This window comes from Camelus dromedarius, chromosome 17, assembly GCF_036321535.1.
Source record: "Camelus dromedarius isolate mCamDro1 chromosome 17, mCamDro1.pat, whole genome shotgun sequence".
Lineage (NCBI taxonomy): Eukaryota > Metazoa > Chordata > Mammalia > Artiodactyla > Camelidae > Camelus > Camelus dromedarius.
The window spans coordinates 31884350-31906896 of NC_087452.1; the positions used below are offsets into that span (position 1 = coordinate 31884350).

Sequence of the window (22547 nt, forward strand, 5' to 3'; positions counted from 1 at the left end):
TTTTTGTGTTTCACTGTAAGTGCCTGGGTGACCATGGTGATCCCACTACACAGGCCTAGATCTCAGGGTGTTCACAGGAAGATAAATAAGAAAAGCATTCAATTTTGTGTGTGCTGGACTCTCAGGACACAAGAAGCCCAGGGTCTGGGGCACACAGAGAAAGGCTCAATGCTGCCTAGTTATGGTGAGGCATAGGGACAGGGAGCAGGGAGCTCAAGCTGAGGCCATATACCAGGCAAGAAACTCCATCATCAATTCTCAGCAACCCCAGCCCCAAAGGCTGCCTCCTTTCTAATCTTCCCATCCAAAGTCCCAGGACAGGTTCTGATTAGATGGCCTGGGGTCATGTGCTTATCCTGACTCAATCACAGTGACCTGGATGATACATTATGTTGATTGGCTGGTAACAGCGGGCAGGGGCTGATGCCAGAGAAGGCAAGGCTGCTGGGTGTGAAGCCAGAAGTTGACAAGTTGGGAAGTTCCACAGACTCACCAAGCTCTGACCCTCTTTTAACCTCTGGGCCTTTGCACATGCAGTTCCCTAAACTCAGAAAACTTTTCCTTCCACTCTGCCAGGCTTTCCTCCAGGTCTCTACTCAGATTTCACCTCCCCTTAGTGGCCCCTTACTCTCTTCTCTGCACAGGGCACTCACGGCCACAGACACTGTTCATTTGCTGGCTGACTAATAGAAGGTGGTCTGGGCTCCCACTGTTAGGGCAGGGTCTGTGGGTTGGACCGCCTCGTGGTGCCTAGGCCCCGGAGGAAGCGCTAAGGAAACATTTCCAAGGAAAGGGATGCCACACAAACACAAGCGCGCCCATCCACACACAGACCCCCAGCTTCAAGGCCACAAATGGGCATATGCACGGATCCCACCCACCTGCAAACCCACCTGACCGGGATTCACAGACGCGCGTGCGCGCGCGCTCACGCATGTACAGGCCCCAGCCACAGAACACTCGGGTCAGGGCGCACAGACACTCGGGCGCGTGCGCCCACGCACGCTCGGCCACACATGGGCCCAGTTCTCCGTTATAAACAAGGCACGCGCAAGCGCGCGGACACGCTGAACAACTCCCAGCCATGGACCCACCCGGAACAAGGGACCATCTGCGCGCACGCGCAGCCCCTGAATCCCCGCCCCGTCCTGACCGGCCTCGCCCGTCGGGGGCGGGGCGCTCTGGGGGCGGGTCCTGCGGCACCGCCCGGGAAGCAGCGCGAGGCTGGGCTGCTGCCGCCACATCCTTCTCCTTCTCCTCCTCCGGGTTTGAGCGAGCCGAGCCGGTCGGGGCCGAGCCGAGGGCTCCGAGGGCGCAAGCAGAGCAGGGCACGGAGCCATGGCGCACCAGACCGGCATCCACGGTGAGGGCGGATGGCGGGCGGGCAGGGGGCCGAGGGGCTCTGCTCGCGGCTGCGCCCCCTCCCCGGCTCTCGGCTCCTGTTTCCTCCCCGGCACTAGCCTGGGGAAGCTTCCTGTTCTCTTTTGCATCCGCGGGTCGCCTAGGGTGAGCACATCTTGGTGGGGTGCAGACTTACTGTGCACAACTCGGGATGAATGTACATGTGTATGCACAGCTGGGGTGGAAATACCTGCGTGCCCATCTGGGGGTGGATTGTGCCTGTGTGTGCCTATATATATTTGTTCCTTTCTGGGGGTGAGTGTACCCGGATGTGCATATCTGAGGGAGTGTGCATGCATGTGCACTTGTGTGTACAGCCCTGTATGTACATCTGGAACTGACTGCTTGTGTACGTCTAGGGTCATTCATGCATATGCATAAATGGCTGATTGGACACTGTCGCGTGGGACCATCTTTAGGCATCAGTGTTTCATGACTGTGTGAACATGTCTGTGGGTGTCTGTGCGTGTGCACAATTTGAGTGCATCTCAGTGTGCATTTGTTACCGTGGATGTTTGTATGACTTATATGGGTTTGTGTTTGTGTGAGGAGAGGGCCCTGATCTTTGGCTTCTCCCAGGACCCTCATAAACTAGGCTGGGGAAAATCTGGGACAAGGTCCTCTAAGTGGGATGTGGAGAGACGCCAATCTGACCTTGACCTCTGATCTCCCTGCCATTTTCCACTCTGATCTCCTGATGCCCCAGTCAGGGTTGGAAGGTCGCAGCTCCAGGCTGGAGGCAGGGAAGAGGGTCCAGGTAAGGGTTTGTTGGGGAAGGACCTGACCCTAGAGACTCCCGTCCGCCTCCCCCCATCCCCAAGCTTCTCCAGCCCAGAGCATCACCCACCTTGGGCCTCTCCTAAGTGCCCGGGGTTTAGGATGGAGAAGAAGCAGTGGCCAGGAGCCAAGTGTCCTGACCCAACCTGGGCCTTAGAGTCCCCCTGTGTCACTGGCCTGGGAGGGCTGCCTGGCCTGTGGGGAAGGCCCAGGCTCCTTGCCCAGATAGCCCAGTGGTTTGGCTATCAGCCACTTCTCTTACCACACCAGGTTCCCCTGCCCAGGCCCATCACCATCGACCAACCTGACCACCTGGATCTCTGCTTGTGGTTGTGGCCGCTTGGTGGCTGGCTCTGAGAGGGTTTCCCTAGCCCTGCCCCACAGGACCAGAAAAAGCAGGGGCCTGGGTCTGGGCCAGCTGCTCTCCAAGAAGAGCTGGAGGGGCAGCTTCATAACTCAGACCCACAGAAGGGAACAGCCCCTCACTGGACCTGCCCCTTCCTTCCCCTTTGCCTGGTCATTGCTGCTGCCTCCAACTGGGAGGGAATCAAAATTAGGGCTCCTCTTCCCCTCTCTGGCCTGACAGGTCCTGTGGCCTGGGCCCTCCCTCACTCCTTCATTTCCCATATGCTGAGATGGGCCTGCCTAGGGGAATCTGGGGGCTGAGCAACCCCTCGACCCTCCTGTCTGGGAGCAGCCCACTCCTTCCCATTTCTGGCCTGGGGAGGTGGCAGGAGAGATCACCCTGGATTCCCAGGTGCCAGCCCTATCCTGGTGTGGCTCTGCTGACCTCAGAGCAGAGCAGGGGAGGGACCTGTAACCTGAAGCTTACAGGATGGGGGTAGGGGGAAAGGCAGCAGAGGCAGGTGGAGAGGGTGGAGGGAGCATGAATCTTTGATGATCGAGGCTCAGGTGTCCCAAGCCTGGCCTCTGGATTATTGATGGTGGCTGAGGAGGCATGGAGGAGGATGTCTCTTCCACTCCTGGGGTGTCACTTTGTGCTGGTAACACTAGAAGGGGCGTGTCAGCCTCTCCCTTTGGGGAGGTCTGAGCATGTCGAAGGGGTGGCTCAGCACAGCCTGCCCCACAGTCATCACAGTAATAAAAACAGATAATTGTTATTTGTAAAGGCCCCCATTACGGAGCACTTCTCTTTACTCCACCATGTGTCAAGTATTAGCTCCATGTTAGAGACGAGTTTGAGGTTCAGTGTGGTCAGAGATCATACACAGCTATGGAAAAGGTGGAGCTCCCGAGGCCAGGCTCTTCACTGGGGACGTACTTGGGGTCTGTGGAGGGGTATCTCTGTCCTGACTCAATAGGGCTGTCTCCATGCCATGCTGCTTGGAGCCCCAAGGGCCGACCGGGCTCAGCTGGGACCCTGCGCGCCCAGCGGCCTTGGAGTGTGGTATACAGCCTGTGGTTTCAGGCTCAGGGTCACCCTGCATGAGGGGCACCTGAGGACATGACCAGAGTTTGTTTTCCTAAAGCCCCCCCGCCCTCAAGCTGCCCAGTCTGGGCCCTATAAATATTCTCTGACCTCAGCCCTCCAGCTGTGTTCCTGCAGAATTCTCCTGACCCCTGGGCAACCCCAAGGTCACACTGGCCTGGCTCCGTGCACCCAGAGACCCAAGTAGGACCCTTCCCAACTGGGACCTTGGTTTCCCCATTTGAACCACCAGTGGATCTGTGACTTCCCATGATTCCCTTGCTCTGACCATAATCCTCACCTCTGCACTTGAGTCCTTGGTCATTGGCTTTCATCTTCCAGCTCCGTGTCCCAGGGACAGACAGGGCCTGTCTTGGAGAGTCGCTGTGAGCCACTTTTTCCTGGCCGCCTGAGGGTCGGGGGCTCTTTGCCCCCTGGCAGGGCTGTGCCGGGGCTGGCCTGGCTCCTCAGGGCTTCTCGGCGTCAGGTGGCCTGGCTGGTGGGCTGGGGCTGGGTGTGCACATGTGTCAGTGTGTACCTCTTATTTCTGTGTATACTTTCTACAGCCTCTTGCTTGCACACATTAGCCACGCTCTGCACTTGTCCGTCTGTGAATTTACTAGCACCCCGGGGACGTGTCCTTGTGTGTGTATGTGTTTTCATGTCTAAACGTGTGTGTCCATTTATGCTTGACCAGCTGAATGTGCGTTCATGTATGAGGGTGCTTGTATTTCTGTTCCTCTCTCTGTCACATGTGTGTTATGTGCTGGACTGAGTACGTACCTGTTGGCACATGTAACATGCAATGCGTGTGTGTGTGTGCGTGAGCGCGTGTGTGCCTGTGTGAATGGACATAGTGGTCAGTGCACACTGGGGGCAATTGTTCATGTATTTCTGGGTGTGTAGATGTGACATTGCCAGGCACGTCCCAGACCAGCTCAGTCTGGGCCTTCTTGGGGGGCAGGGGACAAATGGGGGCCGTTCACTCTGGCTGGCTTGGCCTGTCCCAGAGCCCACCCCATTTTCAAGTGGGCTGTCCCATCCCCACGTGCCCTGTCACCAGAGCTATCCCAGCCAGCCAGCCACCCGCCTGTCACCTCTGCTGGCTAAATTTGGGAGCTTGTGTTCAGTGGCTGTCTCAGGTTCCTGGTCACATGGGGGGCCATATTTAACCCGGCTCCCAGCTCGGCCACCAGACCCCCGGGACAGAGCAGGTCCTGAGTGTGTCCCTGGCCTCCCTGCTCCCTCTGCCTGCTCATCCCCCACCATGTTTCTTGTTCTCTTAGCCACTGAGGAGCTGAAGGAGTTCTTTGCCAAGGCACGGGCTGGCTCTGTGCGGCTCATCAAAGTCATCATTGAGGACGGTGAGTGCCTCCTCCGGGCGAGGGTGAGGGCTGGACCCAGCTGCTTCTCTGGGAGGTGGGGGGACTTTGGCCTCCACCACCCTCAGGACCTCAGTTTCCCCATCTGGGAACGGGAGGTGCCTTGTAGGAGAGCATGGGAGGTGGGCATGCTCATCATGCCTGTTATACAGAGCAGGAGACCAAAGCTGGGGCAGAGCGAGGAGAGTCCTGCTCCGGGGGTCCTGCCCAGCCTCCCCAGAGGCTCTGTAGGGTCAGCTGGGCCTAGTTAGGAGGCTGAGCTGGGTCAGGCATGGGTCAGGGGATGAGTAAGGCCTAGCACTGCCCCACGTGGCTAGTGCCACTCACCTCCCTCTGTGGTCGGCAGGCTTGACCTGGCCTGGCTGCTGGCTGGGGGTAGTCATGAGAAGTGGGGCCTGTACCCTTGGGGAGTGGCCTCACAGTGGGGAGAAGGGACATATGTCGGTCTCTCTGAGAGCAGGACCAAGGGATTCCAGGTTTGGTTGGACCTTGACCTGGTCCCTGGGGACCTGGGACTTACACAGTGGGAGGTTTTGGGGGTATAGGGGTTGGGGGGCAGATGAGCTTGAGCTGAGGCCTGAAGTGGGGTTTGAGGAGGCAGAGGGTTAGACTGAGGCTTCTGGGGGCTGAGGGTGGAGGACTCCTCCCCCTTTCCTCCATGCTGAGAGGCTCTCCCTGGAGGTGAGGGGTATAGACTCCAGGACTGTGGGTGGGCTAGGCCCCCCATGAATCCTTCCAGAACTTCTTGGTAGCCATGCAGTGGTGGGCCCTTTGCAGGGCTCCCTGAATGGGTCTGGCGCCCAACTGACTTTTCTCACACTGATTTGGAGCACAGCGGGGTGTGCCCAGACCCAGAGTTCTCCCCAGGCTTTAGTGCCAGAGCCATGCTGGGCTTTGTCCAGGGTCTCCAGATTCAGATGCCCTCAGAGGCTGGGTCAGGGTCATGGGCTAGGTCAGGAGTGAAGGCTTCCTGGGGTGGCAGCCACTGCAACCCCGTCATCCCCCCAAAGAGATAGACTCATGGACCCCAGTACTTAGCCTTCCCTGCTATCTCCCAGACAGGATGTCCCTGTGAATGTTTGGCAGGGCAAGTCTGTAGGGGAGCCCTTGTCTCCACCCTTCACTGTGGCCGCTGGGGCACCCGGGAGTACCCAGGAGGGTCCAGGCACCCTGACAGGCAGCCACTGCCTATCTCCAGCTGAGTGTAGCTCGAGTTCCTGATTTTTCTAGAGAAGCTGTAAATTCCATTTCTTATGTAAAACTTCCCATTTTGAAAATGTTGGCAACAAATTAAACAACTTTGGCTGTCCTGTTGGGCCCCACTCAGCTGGTTTTCAACCTTGATCCCATCTGAGTTCTGGGAGGGTAGGTGAGGAGAGGGGAGAGCTGGGTGCTGGGCCTGGCTTGTTGGGGCTCCCTGACAGCTGGGCCCCTTGGACAGGTGCTGGGACTCCTGGCCAGGTGATGATTGTCTCCTTGCCCCAGTTCTTCCTCCAGCCTGGGCTGGTGTTTGGTGCCCCCACTAAGGCCCAAAGGCCTAAGGGCTGATAGGTCAAGTATATGTCCAGCCTCGATACTCCTTCAGCCACTATGCACCAGCCAGAGAGGCTGCAAGGCTGGTCGGCCCCAGGCATTAAGAGATTGGCTGCTTTTGATTTGTTTCTTCTGGGGAAGGGGACTCCCCAGCTGTTGGGTGGCAGCAGGGAACCTGTTTATACTGTGTCTGATAGAAGCCCCTGTCTTCCTCTTTCCCACATGCCTTTGTTCCTGCAGATTCCTGTGGCCTGACGCTGTGACCCCACTTCTCACAGCATATTCATTCTGAGGAGGGGGTGCTAGGGGGTTCTACTGGAGCCCCAGGCTGAGGGGGAAGGCAGCAGGAGGTGGCGTGGTGGGGTTGGGCCGGAGGGGTGAGGTCTGAGTGTGTGGGTGTTCCTGAGGGGTGGCCATGGGCACATGGCTTCGTGTCTTCATGTGGTTGTCCATGTTGGGTCATTCGTGGGCATATTCTCAGGGCCATTTCTATGCACATGCATGTGCATGTGTGGAGGGAGCAACCTCTGGCTGGCAGCTTTGTGCCCTCATTCATTCATTCACTCATATGTTGATTCAGTCTCACAGACATCCTTCAGGGACTTGGGGACTCTCGGGGCAGGTGGGGTGGGCAACCAGCAGGTCTGAGCCACAGCCAGAGGCTGAGGCCCACAGTCAGAGGCGGGTGTGGGACATGGCTACTCCTTGGCTCACCTGGCCTCTGCCCCCAGAGCAGCTCGTGCTGGGTGCCTCTCGAGAGCTGGTGGGCTGCTGGGACCAGGACTATGACAGGGCCGTGCTGCCGCTGCTGGATGCCCAGCAGCCCTGCTACCTGCTCTACCGCCTGGACACGCAGAACGCCCAGGGCTTCGAGTGGCTCTTCCTCGCCTGGTCACCTGATAATTCCCCCGTGAGTCCTAGGGACCCCTGCCCAGCCCAAAGATCGGAGGAGGGGAAGCTGGGTCTGAACAAGATAACACAGCCCTGCCCTGGGGAGTCTGAGGAGGGAGACATCAGATCCTGCTCCAGAGAGTATGAGGGAGGTACAGGACCCTGTGTCTGGAGCCTGGGGTCTCGGGGAGCCTTCCCAGCAAGGTCAGCCTGGCTCTGGGAGGCAGAGGTTGGGATGGGCAAGGGCTCCCCCTACTGTCCAAGCCACTCCTACTGCATCCTCACCTCCGTGCTGTGCCCTCTGCTGGGTGCATAGACACAATGTGGTGACCAGGCCCCAGGCTGAGGCTCCTGCCTTCCCGGAACAGGCATCTGTGTCTAGAGGGTTCTCATGGCTTGGCCCTGCCCTTTAGGTGCGACTGAAGATGCTGTATGCAGCCACACGGGCCACAGTGAAGAAGGAATTTGGGGGCGGTCACATCAAGGATGAGCTCTTCGGGACTGTGAAGGTAGCTCCCTGAGGCCAGGATCCACCAGGCTAGGGTCACAGGCCCACAGGGAGCGGGATGCTATGCAGGGTCACAGAGCAAGTGGACGCCGGGCTTTGGGATGAGTAGGGAGGGCTGAGAGAGCCTGGGGGCTGCCAGCTGGGGTGCTTAGTGGGCTTCTGGCAGTCCACCCCAAGGTTCTCATTTATGCCTCTGCATCCCCGGCCAGGATGACCTCTCCTTTGCTGGCTACCAGAAACACCTGTCATCCTGTGCGGCACCTGCCCCACTGACCTCAGCTGAGAGAGAGCTTCAGCAGATCCGTATTAACGAGGTGGGCACACTGGGCAGGGTGGGCAGAGTCCTGGCCTGAGGCCCCCGAGGTCATGTGAGGCCCAGCTGGCTGAGCCTGTGCTCCCCAGGCAGGGTACATCCTGGTTTGGGCAGGTGAGGGCCTTGCTCACTGTTTACCTTTTCCCCAGGTGAAGACTGAGATCAGTGTGGAGAGCAAACACCAGACCCTGCAGGGCCTGGCTTTTCCTCTGCAGCCTCAGGCCCAGCGGGCACTTCAGCAGCTCAGACAGAAGGAGATCAACTACATCCAGCTGGTGGGTGCCCATTCCCTACCCAGACGCACATATGAGACATGCTGCACCCCCACCCTGTTCCCACCCACATGTACACATGTGCAACACCCCCATCCTGTTTATTTCAGCTCATCCATGTACTTGTGGGAACATGGATGCTGCCTCCCATCCCTGCAGTTCTTGTTTAGGGGGCAGCCACCGTAAAAAATGGATGCACTCTGTTCCCCTGCCCTGCCCAGCCCCGCTCACTTGCAGGGACACCTATGAAACACTGGGGAGGGTTGTGCATTCTGCCCTCCCCACTGCATACACACATCACCTCTGCGTTCAGCCCTCAGCCCCTTCCTGTCCTAAATTCCCTCTACAGCCCCCTGACCACCCCCTTTCCCCAGGCATGGTCCCTTTGCCCCTGTGGGAGGCCCACCCAGCTGTGGGCCAATGCTGCTCCCTTTCAAGCAGAGTGGCTCCTCCCTACTAAGGCGTGTCCTCCCAGAGGCCTCCCAGGGTGATGTTTCCCTGAGATTGAGACCCTCCCCACTGTCCTATTCACCACCCTTGGTGAGACCCTCCTCTAGCAGAGCATTCAAAGGGGCAGAGTTAGGGCTGGGCCCAGAAGTGACCTCTTTAGAGGCACCCCCTTGGTGAGATGGCTTCTGGGGAAGGGTGTCCTGGGAGAGGTAAAAGCAGGTTCCTACCTTAGGGAATTCTTGCTGGAGAGGGGGGCCTAGGCCCTCCCCCGAGCAGTGCCCTCCCATCTCCCCCTGCCCCTCTCTAGAAGCTGGACCTGGAGCGGGAGACCATCGAGCTGGTGCACACGGAGCCCACGGATGTGGCCCAGCTGCCCTCTCGGGTGCCCCGAGATGCTGCCCGCTACCACTTCTTCCTCTACAAGCACACCCACGAGGGTGACCCCCTGGAGTCTGTGGGTGAGTGGCCATAGCAGGGCCCCCGTGCCTGTGGTGGGCAGGAGTAGCTCTGGTCTCAGTTGGGTGGGTCTCCCATAGCGGCCTAGGGGCAGCAGGAGGCCCTGCCTGCTCGGCTCACCTCCCGGTCCCCCACAGTGTTCGTCTATTCCATGCCGGGCTACAAGTGCAGCATCAAGGAGCGCATGCTCTACTCCAGCTGCAAGAGCCGCCTCCTTGACTCCGTGGAGCAGGACTTCCAGCTGGAGATTGCCAAGAAGGTGGGCGCCCCTTCCCCAGGGCCTTGCCTCCCAGGGCCCTGCCACCCCACCCTCCACATGGAGCATCCCGGTCCCAAGGCAGAGGCTGAGCAGGGGTTGTTGCCCTGAAGGGTGGATGGGGCCACTGAGGCCCAAGGGATAACGTGCGTCGCCCAAGGCTGCCCAGCTGATTGGTGGCATGGACAGGCCCCAGCTTTGACGCCCGTGTCTCTCCTTTCCTTGGGTCTGGAAGGCAGGGGGGGGCCAAGGCATGCAGGGCAGCAGGCCCCAGGCTCTTTGCTCCTGGAGGTGGTGTTTTAGGAGGGGATCTGGGAGGACACTGCAGAGCTGGAATGTGAGAGATCAAGGGGGTGCCTCAGGAGTGGGGGTGACCAAGGGTGGTGTGTTTTGGCGTCCTTCCACCCTTGGAGTGACCCCTGCCTTGCCCCACACAGATTGAGATTGGTGATGGGGCAGAGCTGACGGCTGAGTTCCTCTACGATGAAGTGCACCCCAAGCAACATGCCTTCAAGCAGGCCTTTGCCAAGCCCAAGGGCCCCGGGGGCAAGCGGGGCCACAAGCGCCTCATCCGTGGCCCCGGCGAGAATGGGGACGACAGCTAGGTGGTGGGACCTGAGCCCTGCTGGCCTGTGGACTATGGGGCCTCACCTAGACTCCCCACCCCTACCCACTCCATGACCACCTCCCTCCTTCCCAGCCTGAGCTCTGGGGTGGGGCTTGCCTCCTGTGGGGCAGGAGTGCTGGTGACTGAACACTCTTAAAGCTTCCAAGGGCCACTGGGCTGGCATTTTGTGACCCTCCCACACTGCTGTCCCTGCCTCTCATCCAGGTGCCCAGGGCATCGGGAGATCCTGCCCAGCTGGCTCAAGGAACTGGGTGGGGGCCTGACATGAACCTGGCACCTGGGGGAACTGAGACTGGTGTCCCAGCACAGCCCAGAAGCCTTTGGCCACAGTGGGGCTGGGGCAGGGGGGTCACTGCAGGATGAGATGGTTGAATGCTGTATTTTTTAAAGAATAAAATATTTTTAAATCAACAGCTGAGTCTAGCCCTGAGGGACTGGCGTGGCGGGTAGGGAGGACCTGGGCATAGGACTGCCCCATCCCGACTCAGAAGAGGCCGGTTGGCCTGCTCGGTGGAGCCCCGGCCCAGCTGGCTGCAGGCATGTGGGAGAGCCTGTGTCCGTGTGTACCAGGGCATAGCCGTGGAGAGGCCCCCTTGCTGATGGGAGTCCGTCCAAGAGGCAGGCACACCTCTGCCCTGATATGGGGTATCTGGTTGGGTTCATTTTCTGTGTCTGCTGTAACAAAGTACCACAAACTTAGTGGTTTAAAACTACATACATTTATTCTCTTACAGTTCTCGTAAATCTGAAATGAGTTGACCGGGCTGACATTGAGGTGTCTGCAGGGCTGGTTCACAGGGAATCTGTTTCCTTGCCTTTTCCAGCTTCTAGAGGCTGCTTGCATTCCTTGGCTTATGGCCCCTCCCTCCATTTTCAGTGCCAGAGGCATGGCATCTTCTGATTCTGCTTCCTTCTGCTTCCCTGGTCACATGGCCTTCGGTGGTCAAATCTCCTCTCAAGGACTCTTGTGATTGTTTTCACCCTTCCCGCCACTCCCCACCCCCATACTCCAGAACTCCCATCTCAAGATCTTTAACTTCCTCCCACCTCCAAAGTCCCTTTTATCATAAGGGAACGTACTGAGAGGTTCTGCAGAGTAGGACATAGACCTCCTTGGGGGCCTGCCACACTGGGTGAGCTCTGCCCACTAGGTTTCCTGGCTGCTATGGGGCTAAGTCATGGTGGGTGTTTCTGTGGACTTTGGGATCTTGGTATCTCCAGCCTGTGTGTACATGTGCAGACTTCTCTTCAGTTCATTGGCCCTCTCCTGGGTACCTGCATTCCTATCCCAAAGGGCCTGGGTCTTTGGTCCCACGGACTCCTGGAGAATCTCCCTCGGGCTTAGGGTTCAGCAGGAGCCAGAACTTCATTCTAGCCTCTGAGAAGTGGGTGGAAGGCCCCTCCTATCCCAGATGGGAGGTGTGCAGGGGTGGGGCGGTATGGGGTCCCTGATGGAGTCAGCTCCTGGATGGGCACTGTCCTTTCTTTTGAGAACACATCTTGGCCTGGGACTCAGGGCAGTGTCCCATCCCTGGGGCCTCCCTCAGCCCTTGCTAAAGCCCTGGAATTGAAGGGAGAAGAGCTGGAACCCTAGCCAGGACTCAGAGAAGGAGGTCTGTCCTTTCTAACACTGGTTCCCAGGTGGAGAAGAAGACAGTGCCATCACCTTTATGCTGCTAAACCACCTGGGCCTGTGCACTAGCTGGATGCCCGGCAGTTTGGAGCCTACGTGCCATGACACCCACCCAGAGATGGGCATGGAGAAGTAGGGTGGCAGATGTCCAGCCCTGCTTCCTCCCAGCAGAAGCTCTATTTGTTCATTCATTCATTCAACCATCACTCAGAGACACTCTCTGTACCTGCCCAGAGCTAAGTACTGGAGACCCATGGATTCAGCAAATATTGAGCACCTACTATGTGCTGGGTACTATGCTGGGCACTGGGGACACAGACAAGAGCCTTGTCATCAAGAAGCTGACATTCCAGCAGAAGAATAAGACAATATCCAAGAAACCATGAAAAATCAGTGACATAGTATGTTACCAGGTAACACTGTTACGACAAAGAAGAGTAGATAAAAGAGCTCAGGAGTACCTGATCCGGGGTAGGGGTTTATGAGGAGGCCAGGGAAGGCCTCATTGAGACAGTGACGTGTGAGCAGAGATGTAAAGGAGGTGATGGAGGGGGCCATGTGAGTAGCTGGGAAAAGAGCTTCCAGGCAAAGGGTATGTTCAAAGGCCCTGGGATGAGAGAGTACATGAGTGTGTTCAAGTGACAGCAAGGAGGCCAGTGTGGCTGGAGACTGGTCAGGGAGGCAATGGCAGGGCAGATCCCATAGGACCTTGCTGGCTATTATGTAGACTGTGGCTTTGACTCCAGAAAGGGCCATAGAGGGATCTGAGCAGAGGAGGGACCTAATGTGACGTAGGGGCTGAATGAGAATAGGCTGAGGGGTTTGAGAGCAGAAGCAGGACCCCCCACAGGGAGGTGACCATGGCACTTGTGTGGGTGAGAGGTGCTGGCAGCTCACACCAGGTTGGTGGATGTGAAAGTGGTGGACAACAGGCAGATTCTGAAGGCAGAGCCAGCAGGACTAGCTGAGGGTCCTGGGTCAACTTGAGGTTTGGGCCTGAGTGATCTGTTTCTATCACCTGGGTCAGAAGGAGCATGGGAAGAGCCAGGAGGTCCCAGCTGGCCCAGCTGTGGGGTTTGTGCTCTGATGTGCACTGGGAAGGCAGAGGAGGCCCTGCTCCTAGAGGAAATGGCACCTGCGGTGGGGCAGGGTGAGCCTGGGTGAGACTAATGCTGCCCCCACCCCCACCCCAGACGCTAGGCCCTGTGTGGCACGCAGAGCTCTGGGGATGGGGCGCTAGGGGCAGGAAAGGGCAGTGCTGGAGCCACTGGCCTGAGAGGGCTGCCTAGGGGCAGGGGCTCCGAGGGCAGAGTCACAAGGGTGAAAGATTCCTCTCGGGTCGGGACAGCCCTGGCATGTGTGTCAGCCTGCCCACCTAGCTCTGCCCCTAATTCCAGTCTCTCACCGACCTCAGCCTGGGCTCTGGGCCGTCATTTCTCCCCAGACTTCCCAGAGGACAGGTGTGAGGCCCACACGTGATGCGGCAGATTGTTAGGACAGGCCGTGGGCTGTGGTAGTTGGCGGGAGTGGAAAGAGGAAGGGGTGAAGGGGCCGTCAGCCATCTGACTATGCAAATGGCCTCAGACTCTCTGCGTCCCCCACCCCTGAGCCCTGCCATGGGCATAGCGGGGAAGGAAGGGGACTATTAAGTTACTGTGAAATTCTCACTTCCTGTTCTCTGAGCCGGCACCACAGGAAGGTGCTGTGAGCACGAAGCGTCTTTCCCCGCAGCTGCTGCCCAGTCTGCACGCCAGACCCTCCGGAGAAGCCCCCGCTCCCTGTCATGGTAGGAGCCCTCAGCCGCCTGAGAAGGGGACAGTGGGAGGTGGCAAGGAGAAAGGTGGCTTGGTGGCTGCAGGCAGTCGTAAAAGGGGCTGTCATCCAGGTGGCTCTGGGGACATCCACTGAACCCTGAAGACATCAGAGCAGAACTCTTCCTTAAGCTGTGAGACCCAAACCCATTGCTTGGGTGAGGAGGCTGGGCCCTGTCTGCCCATTGCCGCCCAGCCACCCCTCTAATCCATTCTGACCCATGGCAGATTGTGTGCTTGGGCTGGGGGAGGTGGGCAGAGGGGAAGGTTGCTGGGCATTGCCTGCCCTGGCCAGGGCCCTGGGGAGTAGCCAGCCTGAACCCCAGCAGGAGACCCTCCTTCCCACCTGGGTCTTGGCCAAAGGGAGAGGGAGGGGTTGAGGGGAGTCTGGTAGAGAGCAGAGGGGGCTTTTCAGGGAGGCTGGAGGGGAGGGGAGGTACCTGCCTTGCGCAGGAGGAAAGAGAAATGGCCTCTGCGGAACAGAAGTGGAGAGTGGGGGAGACCATGTGGGGCTGTGGACCACCTGCCTGACTCTCCTGTCCAGCTGGGGTTTCGTTATGAGTGGAAAGCTCTAGATCATGAGTCTGGACTCTGGGTCTCAGAACCAGCTCTGACTCCCCAACTCTGAGTTGACAGCTGGGTCTCAGACCTACGTCCAAGTTCTCCACAGGCCTTGGAGCTGGGATGGGCACTGGGCAGAGAAACAGGAACCTCCCTGGAGGGCTGGGAGGGAGAGGGTTGGCAGCCCTGCTGGGATACCCAGGAAGTGGGGTGGGTGAAGGTGGAGCTGGGGCCGTGCACTCACATGGTGCCCAACCCCACCCCCAGACCCCAGGCCGCGGCACCCTGCACCCCCTTTCTCTCCTGGTGCAGACGGCGGCACTGGCTGCAGCCCTGGCCCAGGGCACCCTGCCTGCCTTCCTTCCCTGTGAGCTCCAGCCCCACGGCCTGGTGAACTGTAACTGGCTGTTCCTGAAGTCCGTGCCCCACTTCTCGGCGGCGGCGCCCCGGGCCAACATCACCAGCCTCTCCTTGCTCTCCAATCGCATCCACCACCTGCACAACTCCGACTTTGCCCACCTGTCCAGCCTGCGGAGTCTCAACCTCAAGTGGAACTGCCCGCCGGCTGGCCTCAGCCCCATGCACTTCCCCTGCCACATGACCATCGAACCCAACACCTTCCTGGCCGTGCCTACCCTGGAGGAGCTGAACCTGAGCTACAACAGCATCACGACGGTGCCCGCCCTGCCCAGTTCCCTCGTGTCCCTGTCGCTGAGCCGCACTAGTATCCTGGTGCTAGACCCCACCCACCTCGCCGGCCTGCATGCCCTGCGCTTCCTCTACATGGATGGCAACTGCTACTACAAGAACCCCTGCCCGCGGGCGCTGGAGGTGGCCCCGGGCGCCCTCCTGGGCCTGGGCAACCTCACACACTTGTCACTCAAGTACAACAACCTAACGGAAGTGCCCCGCCGCCTGCCTCCAAGCCTGGAATCCCTGCTGTTGTCCTACAACCACATTGTCACCCTGGCACCCGAGGACCTGGCCAATCTGACTGCCCTGCGTGTGCTTGACGTGGGTGGGAACTGCCGACGCTGTGACCACGCCCGCAACCCCTGCATAGAGTGCCCCAAGGGCTTCCCCAAGCTGCACCCCGACACCTTCAGCCACCTGAGCCGCCTTGAAGGCTTGGTGTTGAAGGACAGTTCTCTCTACAGACTGGACACCAGATGGTTCCGTGGCCTAGGCAGCCTCCGAGTTTTGGACTTGAGTGAGAATTTCCTCTACACGTGCATCACCAAAACCACGGCCTTCCAGGGCCTGGCCCGGCTGACCAAGCTCAACCTGTCCTTCAATTACCACAAGAAGGTGTCATTTGCCCACCTGCACCTGGCATCCTCCTTCAGGGGCCTGCTGTCCCTGAAGGAGCTGGACATGCACGGCATCTTCTTCCGCTCACTCAGTGAGACCACGCTCCAGCCGCTGGCCCACCTGCCCAAGCTCCAGACTCTGCACCTGCAGATGAACTTCATCAACCAGGCCCAGCTCAGCATCTTTGAGGCCTTCCCTGGCCTGCTTTACGTGGACCTGTCAGACAACCGCATCAGCGGAGCTATGAGGCCAGCGGCCACCACAGGCAAGGCAGATGGCCGAGGGAAGCTCCGGCTGCCAACCAGGAACCTCGCTCAAGGCCCACTGAACACCCTCGGCTCAGAGGACTTCATGCCAAACTGCAAGCCCTTCAGCTTCACCTTGGACCTCTCGCGGAACAACCTGGTGACAGTCCAGCCAGAGATGTTTGCCCATCTCTCGCGCCTCCAGTGCCTGCGCCTGAGCCACAACAGCATCTCCCAGGCAGTCAATGGCTCCCAGTTTGTGCCGCTGACTAGCCTGCGGGTGCTGGACCTGTCCCACAACAAGTTGGACCTGTACCACGGGCGCTCGTTCACGGAGCTGCCGCGGCTGGAGGCACTGGACCTCAGCTACAACAGCCAGCCCTTCAGCATGCAGGGCGTGGGCCACAACCTCAGCTTTGTGGCCCAGCTGCCTGCCCTGCGCTACCTCAGCCTAGCGCACAACGGCATCCATAGCCGCGTGTCCCAGCAGCTCTGCAGCGCCTCAGTGCGGGCCCTGGACTTTAGCGGCAATGCCCTGAGCCAGATGTGGGCTGAGGGAGACCTCTATCTGCACTTCTTCCAAGGCCTGAGAAGCCTGGTCCTGCTGGACCTGTCCCAGAACCACCTGCACACCCTCCTGCCACGCAACCTGGACAACCTCCCCAAGAGCCTGCGGCTGCTGCGTCTCCGTGATAATAAGCTGGCCTTCTTCAACTGGAGCAGCCTGGCCCTCCTACCTGAGCTGGAAGCTCTGGACTTGGCGGGAAACCAGCTGAAGGCCCTGAGCAATGGCAGCCTGCCATCTAGCACCCAGCTCCGGAGGCTGGACCTTAGTGGCAACAGCATCACCTTTGTGGCCCCTGGCTTCTTTGCTCTGGCCAAGGTGCTGCAGGAGCTCAACCTCAGCGCCAATGCTCTCAGGACGGTGGAACCCTCCTGGTTTGGCTCCCTAGTGGGCACCCTGAAAATTCTCGATGTGAGCGCCAACCCTCTGCACTGCGCCTGTGGGGCAGTCTTCGTGGACTTCCTGCTGGAGGTGCAGGCTGCTGTGCCTGGTCTGCCCAGCCGCGTCAAGTGTGGCAGCCCCGGCCAGCTCCAGGGCCGCAGCATCTTTGCGCAGGACCTGCGCCTCTGTCTGGACGAGGCCCTCTCCTGGGGCTGTTTTGGCCTCTCGCTGCTGACCGTGGCCCTGGGCCTGGCTGTGCCCATGCTGTACCACCTCTGTGGCTGGGACCTCTGGTACTGCTTCCACCTGTGTCTGGCCTGGCTGCCCCGGCGGGGACAGCGGCGGGGTGCAGATACCCTGCTCTATGATGCCTTTGTGGTCTTCGACAAGGCGCAGAGCGCAGTGGCCGACTGGGTGTACAACGAGCTGCGAGTGCAGCTGGAGGAGCGCCGTGGGCGCCGGGCGCTCCGCCTGTGCCTGGAGGAGCGTGACTGGCTACCTGGCAAGACGCTCTTTGAGAACCTGTGGGCCTCCATTTACAGCAGCCGCAAGACCCTGTTTGTGCTGGCCCACACGGACCGGGTCAGTGGCCTCTTGCGTGCCAGCTTCCTGCTGGCCCAGCAGCGCCTGCTGGAGGACCGCAAGGACGTTGTGGTGCTGGTGATCCTGCGCCCTGACGCCTACCGCTCCCGCTATGTGCGGCTGCGCCAGCACCTCTGCCGCCAGAGTGTCCTCCTCTGGCCCCAGCAGCCCAGTGGCCAGGGCAGCTTCTGGGCCCAGCTGGGCATGACCCTGACCAGGGACAACCGCCACTTCTATAACCAGAACTTCTGCCGGGGCCCCACGACCGCTGGATAACACAGGGGGCAGCCCAGCATGCCCCGTCCCCTTTGACCTTGCCTCTCTGCCTGGGATGCCCCAGCCTGCCTTACTCTGCAACACTGCTGCTCTGCCCCCACCTCCCGCCCCTCTGGCATATAGCAGGTGCACAATAAATGCTATCAGAGGGCCAAACAGCTAACCCTCAGTTCACTGGAGGTGTGAGTGGGAGGAAAGAAGGGAGAATTCTCTAGGTCTTCCTAAAATGAAGCAGGTCAAGAGGTGATTTGGGGATCATTGCTATGGAGAAAAGGGGAGGGCTCATGGGGAACAGGTCTGCAGGGGAGGGAAGCTGCCAAGGGCAGTTGTGTTCATAGGTATCTTTTCAGGAGAGTCTGAGGAAGGTCACTGAATGTGGTCTTGGTTCTACCCAGAGAGCAGGCTGGGTCTCCTACCCCTTTCAACCTCTCCCCACAAATGCGCAGTCCCACTGAGCTCAGCACTTCTCTGTTGTAAGTGGTCTTAGGATCTGTCTCCCTCACCTGCTAATGCAGGACTGAAGATGCTTTAAGGGCGAAGAACCTGTAGGGGGGGCACCCTCCCACCCCTCTCCACCCCCAGCTTCATTTCTGACTGCTGCCAAATTCCTGAGAGGTGGCAGGCTGGTGGAAGGTTCATTCCAAAGTAGATGGAGAAGAGGGTAGATGGAGGTTCATGTGGTAGAACGCATGCTTAGCATGCACAAGGTCCTGGGTTCAATCCCCAGTACCTCCTCCAAATATAAATAAATAAACCTAATTACCTTCCCTTCATTTAAAAAAAAAAAAAAAACAACGAAGTAGGTGGGGAAAGATTTCCTGCAAGTTCAGAGGGACAATTGCGCCCTCTGGTGGTCATGCCTGTGCTGCACCTAGGAGGTTGGCCAGGTTGGGGAGAGGATACAGCCTGCGGGTATATCCTGACACAGCAAGCTGAGAGCCACGGAAAATTCTAGAGTGAACTCACAATCCATCCTTTTCTGTTTCCACCTAGAGTGCATGCTGGGTCTCTCTGTTCTGACATCAAAGGGATATCTAGGTGAGCTGCTACCTGGCTGCAAAGTGGCCACAGCTGATTACACTTAAGTGGGGGCTGCAGCTGCACCTGATCTGGTTGGAGTGTGTGTGTGTTTCTAGTTTTGATAGTAGATTTAGTGTAGATTTCAAGATACTGGAGCCTCGATGACCAGTGTTTGGGGACAGCCTGTTCAAGTTCTCCACAATTGTGTGGTGAGTTGTCGGTCACGTCAGGCTTAGAGCCCTTGAGGTGCTTTGCACAGGCTGGCTGCCTCACTGCCCATCCCCACAACTAAACCTGCCCTTTGAGGAGCAAAGGAGACGCATTAGCCTGACAGTCAGAGCTGGGGCCTGGAGCATCAGGAGGGTGGGGTCAGCTTCAATGCCCAGGCCAGTTTGTGGCAGCTTGGCTGTTAGGAGCCTCTGGGCTGGAAGGCTGGATTTGACTGCACACTTGGCTAATCCTGCAGCCTGATTGTGGGCAGCCCTGGTCAGGGCGGGGGCTGCTTTTACCCTCTCTGCAGGCCACATCTGAGGCCTCCTTCCCCTGACTGGGTATAAGGGCTCCTGCAGGGGGGTTAGCATCCCCTGTTATCTGCCTGCCTGAAAGAAAGACAGAGGAAGGTCTTTGACCCACTGATCAGAAGATCAGAAGCCCTATGAGGGCTCTGATCTGATCTGACTGAAGGTATAGTACGGTCCCATGCACTTCTTTAACCAAAGCCTATGCCTGGGGAGAAACGAAAACAAGAGCCATCCTTCCCCCAGGCTGGAGTCTTGGGGGAGGCTCCAGCTGAGGCTCAGAGTCTGTTCCAGCCACATCCAGGAGCAGGAGCAGGAGGCAGTGTCCTGTCCCAGGCACCACATTTTGCATGTGGGAAGCACAATTTGCCCATCTCAGACCAAATCTGCCCTGGGGCAGCACCAAGCTAGAACCTCCACATGCACACCCACTCACTCGTGCTCACAGTCCTGCTTTTTTGGGGGGCTGTGGATTCGGAAGAGGAACATTTTGGAGATGAAGAATGGGGGCTACGGTATGAGGACTGTTGGGCTCCACTTAAGTGAGTCTAGGGGTTCGTGACACTTGGTTTGGCTTGTAGGGAAAAGCTATGGGGTCAGGGGGCAGAACCACAATCCCAGGCCCTGTGGGGAGTGTTAGGAGCTAGGCTCAGGTGGGGCTGGGTGGGAGGTGGTGTAGTCAGAAAGGGTGCTTGTGGCTGGCTCCAGGCCCTCTCCTCCACACTGCCAGACACCCTTGACTGTGAATACTGCCTGCAGCACGGCTCTGCAAGGCCAGAGAGGAGCTGGGACTCAGGTCAGATTATCAGGGATGGTCATCAGCTCTGCCATTTGGGTTATCCTGGGCAGGTGCCCTCTCCTGTGGAAACTTAGTTTGCTCATCTGCAAATAGGGATGGCCAGAGTTACTCTGTAGGCTATTAGAAGGATTTGTGGCAATGTGTGTGAAGCCTGGGAAACCTAGTGAGTCCTCGGTCATCATTATTAGGTAAGGGATTTATGCTGAGGACAACCAGCTGATGGGGCTTCGAGACTGATCCTGTTGAGCCAGTGATCCCGCTCAGAGCACTGAACAGAGTTCAGAGGCACATGAAGCTGTGAACAGGACTGGGGCACCAGTGGACCCTGGTGTGGCCTCCGGGTGCCTTTTTTGCTGTAGGAGAGCAGCGAGTACTAGACAAGTAGAGTTCTGGGCACAAGACTTAGGGAAAGTTATAGGAAGAAATATAAATGTAAAGAAATTCTACCTGCTAAGAGCTTAAGCTATGGCTCTCCCTTTCCCCTCTAGGACACTTTATTTAATGCTCTTGGCTTCTAAGTATTCTCAGGAAAACTTCTATGACATCGTACATTTTCACACTTGAATCCTTATTAGAAGCCAAGCTTCTCATTTTTCAGCGGTTCATAAAGCCCATCCACTTCCTGCAGAACATTCCATCATCCTTTGTTCTCACAACCCCTCAGCGGCAGTGAATAGTCGAGCTAATGACCTGGTTGACCCAGCTGGCTGTGAGTCTTAATAAGAAGAAAGGTGGGTCTTGCTAAGCGTCTTAATAAGAAGGAAGGTGGGTCTCGCTAAGCGTTCGGAGAGAAACATGACCCAAGGTAGAGGGCGAAATCGCACTGGGCGGAAAGGAGGTGGAGGAAGTTCTAGGCGTGGGAATGTGCGGGACAATGGAAAGGCCCTGAAAGCTCTCAGGAGAGAACAGAGCTGGGAAAGCTGAGCGAGGCTCATTTTCTCACCAGAAAGGAACCGCGTGATGGTTCCAAGCGGACGTGACTTCCACCATGCCCAGTGGCCTGCCTGGATGTGTGGTTTTATCTGATGGGACCAGGACTCAGCCAGCTATCTCAGTGCCTGGCCCGATAAGGGTGCATGTGCCCACCCCCAGCCTCTTGGGCAGGGGCCCCGGCACAGCTCTGTCCAGAGAGGAGAGAGCACACTGCCCCCTCTAAGCTAAGAAGGCAGCAAAGCCAGAAGTTTATCTGTCCTCTCGCTGCTTGGTTGTTCTCGAGCACATCTATTTTTTCTGGTAAAAGAGCCTTGGGTGTTATCCTTGGTCCCTGTTACGGGCTGAATGTTGGTGTCCCCCATCGGTTGAAGCCCTAACCCCAAGGTGCTGGCACTTAGAGTTGGGGCCTTTGGGAGGTAGATTGAAATGAGGTCATGAGGTGAGCCCCTTATGGTGGGCTTAGTGGTCTGAGAAGAGGAAGAGAGAGCTCTCTCCATGTGCACATACCGAGAAGGGGTCACGTGCATTCATAGTGAGAAGGCAGCTGGCTGCAAGCCAGGAAGAGGGCTCTCATCAGGAACCCAATCTGCCAGCACCTTGACCTGAGACTTCCAGCCTCCAGAACAGTGAGAAATCAGTGTCTGTTGTTCCAGCCCCAGGTCTGGGGTGTTGAGTTACAGCAGCCAGAGCTGAGACAGTCCCCCTTTGTTCATTCAACATGTTTGCTTAGTTCTTATGGTGTGGCCGGTCCTGTGCCTGTGAGGAGAAAAGGAAATGAGCCACAAGGGAAAAGTCATTGTGAAGTGCAGCCTGGTGGGAGGCCAAGCGATGGTGACAACACAGGAGGGGCTGCCTTAGACCGGGGCTCAGGGAAGGTCTCCTAGGGGACCCTTGTCCTGCATGAAGACAGGAAGCCCCACCAGGATCCAGGAAAGAGAAATCCAGGAAAAAACAATGGCTGACACCAAGGCCTAGAAGCTGGGGAGACTCTCCTTGGGTATTTGAGGCCCAGGAGTATGTGGCCACACGTGAGGCCGAGTGAGGTGATAAGGGTGGGATGGGCTCTGGACCCCAGAGAATGTTGTCAGCCCGTGTGACAATCTAGAATTTAACAAGTGCAAGGGGGAGGGTATAATTCATATGGTAGAGTGTATGCTTAGCATGCACGAGATCCTGGGTTCAATCCCCAGTATCTCCGTTTAAAAAAAAAGAAGAAATTAAATAAGTAAATGAACCTAATTACCTCCCTACTCCCCCCCCATCAAAAAAAACCTAAAAAAAAAAAAAAAAGGAAAAGGTAATAGAATTTAACCAGTGCAGTTTGAAGACCTGGAAACGTTTTCTGCAGGGGAGTGGCACGATGTGATTTGTACTTTTAAGGCTCTCTCAGGCTGCTGTGCGGGGCTGAGGCTGGGGCAGATTCCAGGATGGTGGTGGCCTGCCCACAGTGGTAGCAGCGGAGGTGACAGGAAGGGGCCTGGCATGAGACGTAGCTTTAAGGAACTGACAGGACTTGCTAAATCTCGCGTGGGGAGGCCGGGTGATGCGGTGGGTGATGGGAAGATGGGAGGGGCGGGCAGGCCCGGGGCGCCCTCAGGACCCGCCTGGCTCAGGTG

At 57.9% G+C, this 22547-nt stretch overlaps 2 protein-coding genes across 3 annotated transcripts; both read left to right on the forward strand.

The window, feature by feature from the left end:
• The first annotated feature begins 1201 nt into the window (after positions 1-1201).
• On the forward strand, positions 1202-10707 carry TWF2 (twinfilin actin binding protein 2). Its single transcript, XM_031470464.2, has 9 exons — positions 1202-1363; positions 4894-4971; positions 7254-7432; positions 7827-7922; positions 8131-8235; positions 8384-8509; positions 9264-9414; positions 9550-9671; positions 10106-10707. Exons 1-9 carry the CDS (start codon positions 1339-1341, stop codon positions 10271-10273), a joined length of 1050 nt encoding a protein of 349 aa, XP_031326324.1. The 5' UTR covers positions 1202-1338; the 3' UTR covers positions 10274-10707.
• A 2839-nt stretch (positions 10708-13546) lies between these two features.
• On the forward strand, positions 13547-17819 carry TLR9 (toll like receptor 9). 2 transcript variants are annotated; one of them, XM_064496480.1, is made up of 2 exons: positions 13547-13715; positions 14614-17819. In XM_064496480.1, the coding sequence occupies exons 1-2, from the start codon at positions 13713-13715 to the stop codon at positions 17659-17661; spliced, it is 3051 nt and encodes a 1016-aa protein (XP_064352550.1). In that variant the 5' UTR covers positions 13547-13712; the 3' UTR covers positions 17662-17819. The 2 variants fall into 2 exon arrangements, with proteins under 2 accessions (XP_064352550.1, XP_064352549.1); XM_064496479.1 differs by having other exon boundaries at positions 13548-13715; positions 14569-17819.
• Positions 17820-22547: the final 4728 nt, after the last annotated feature.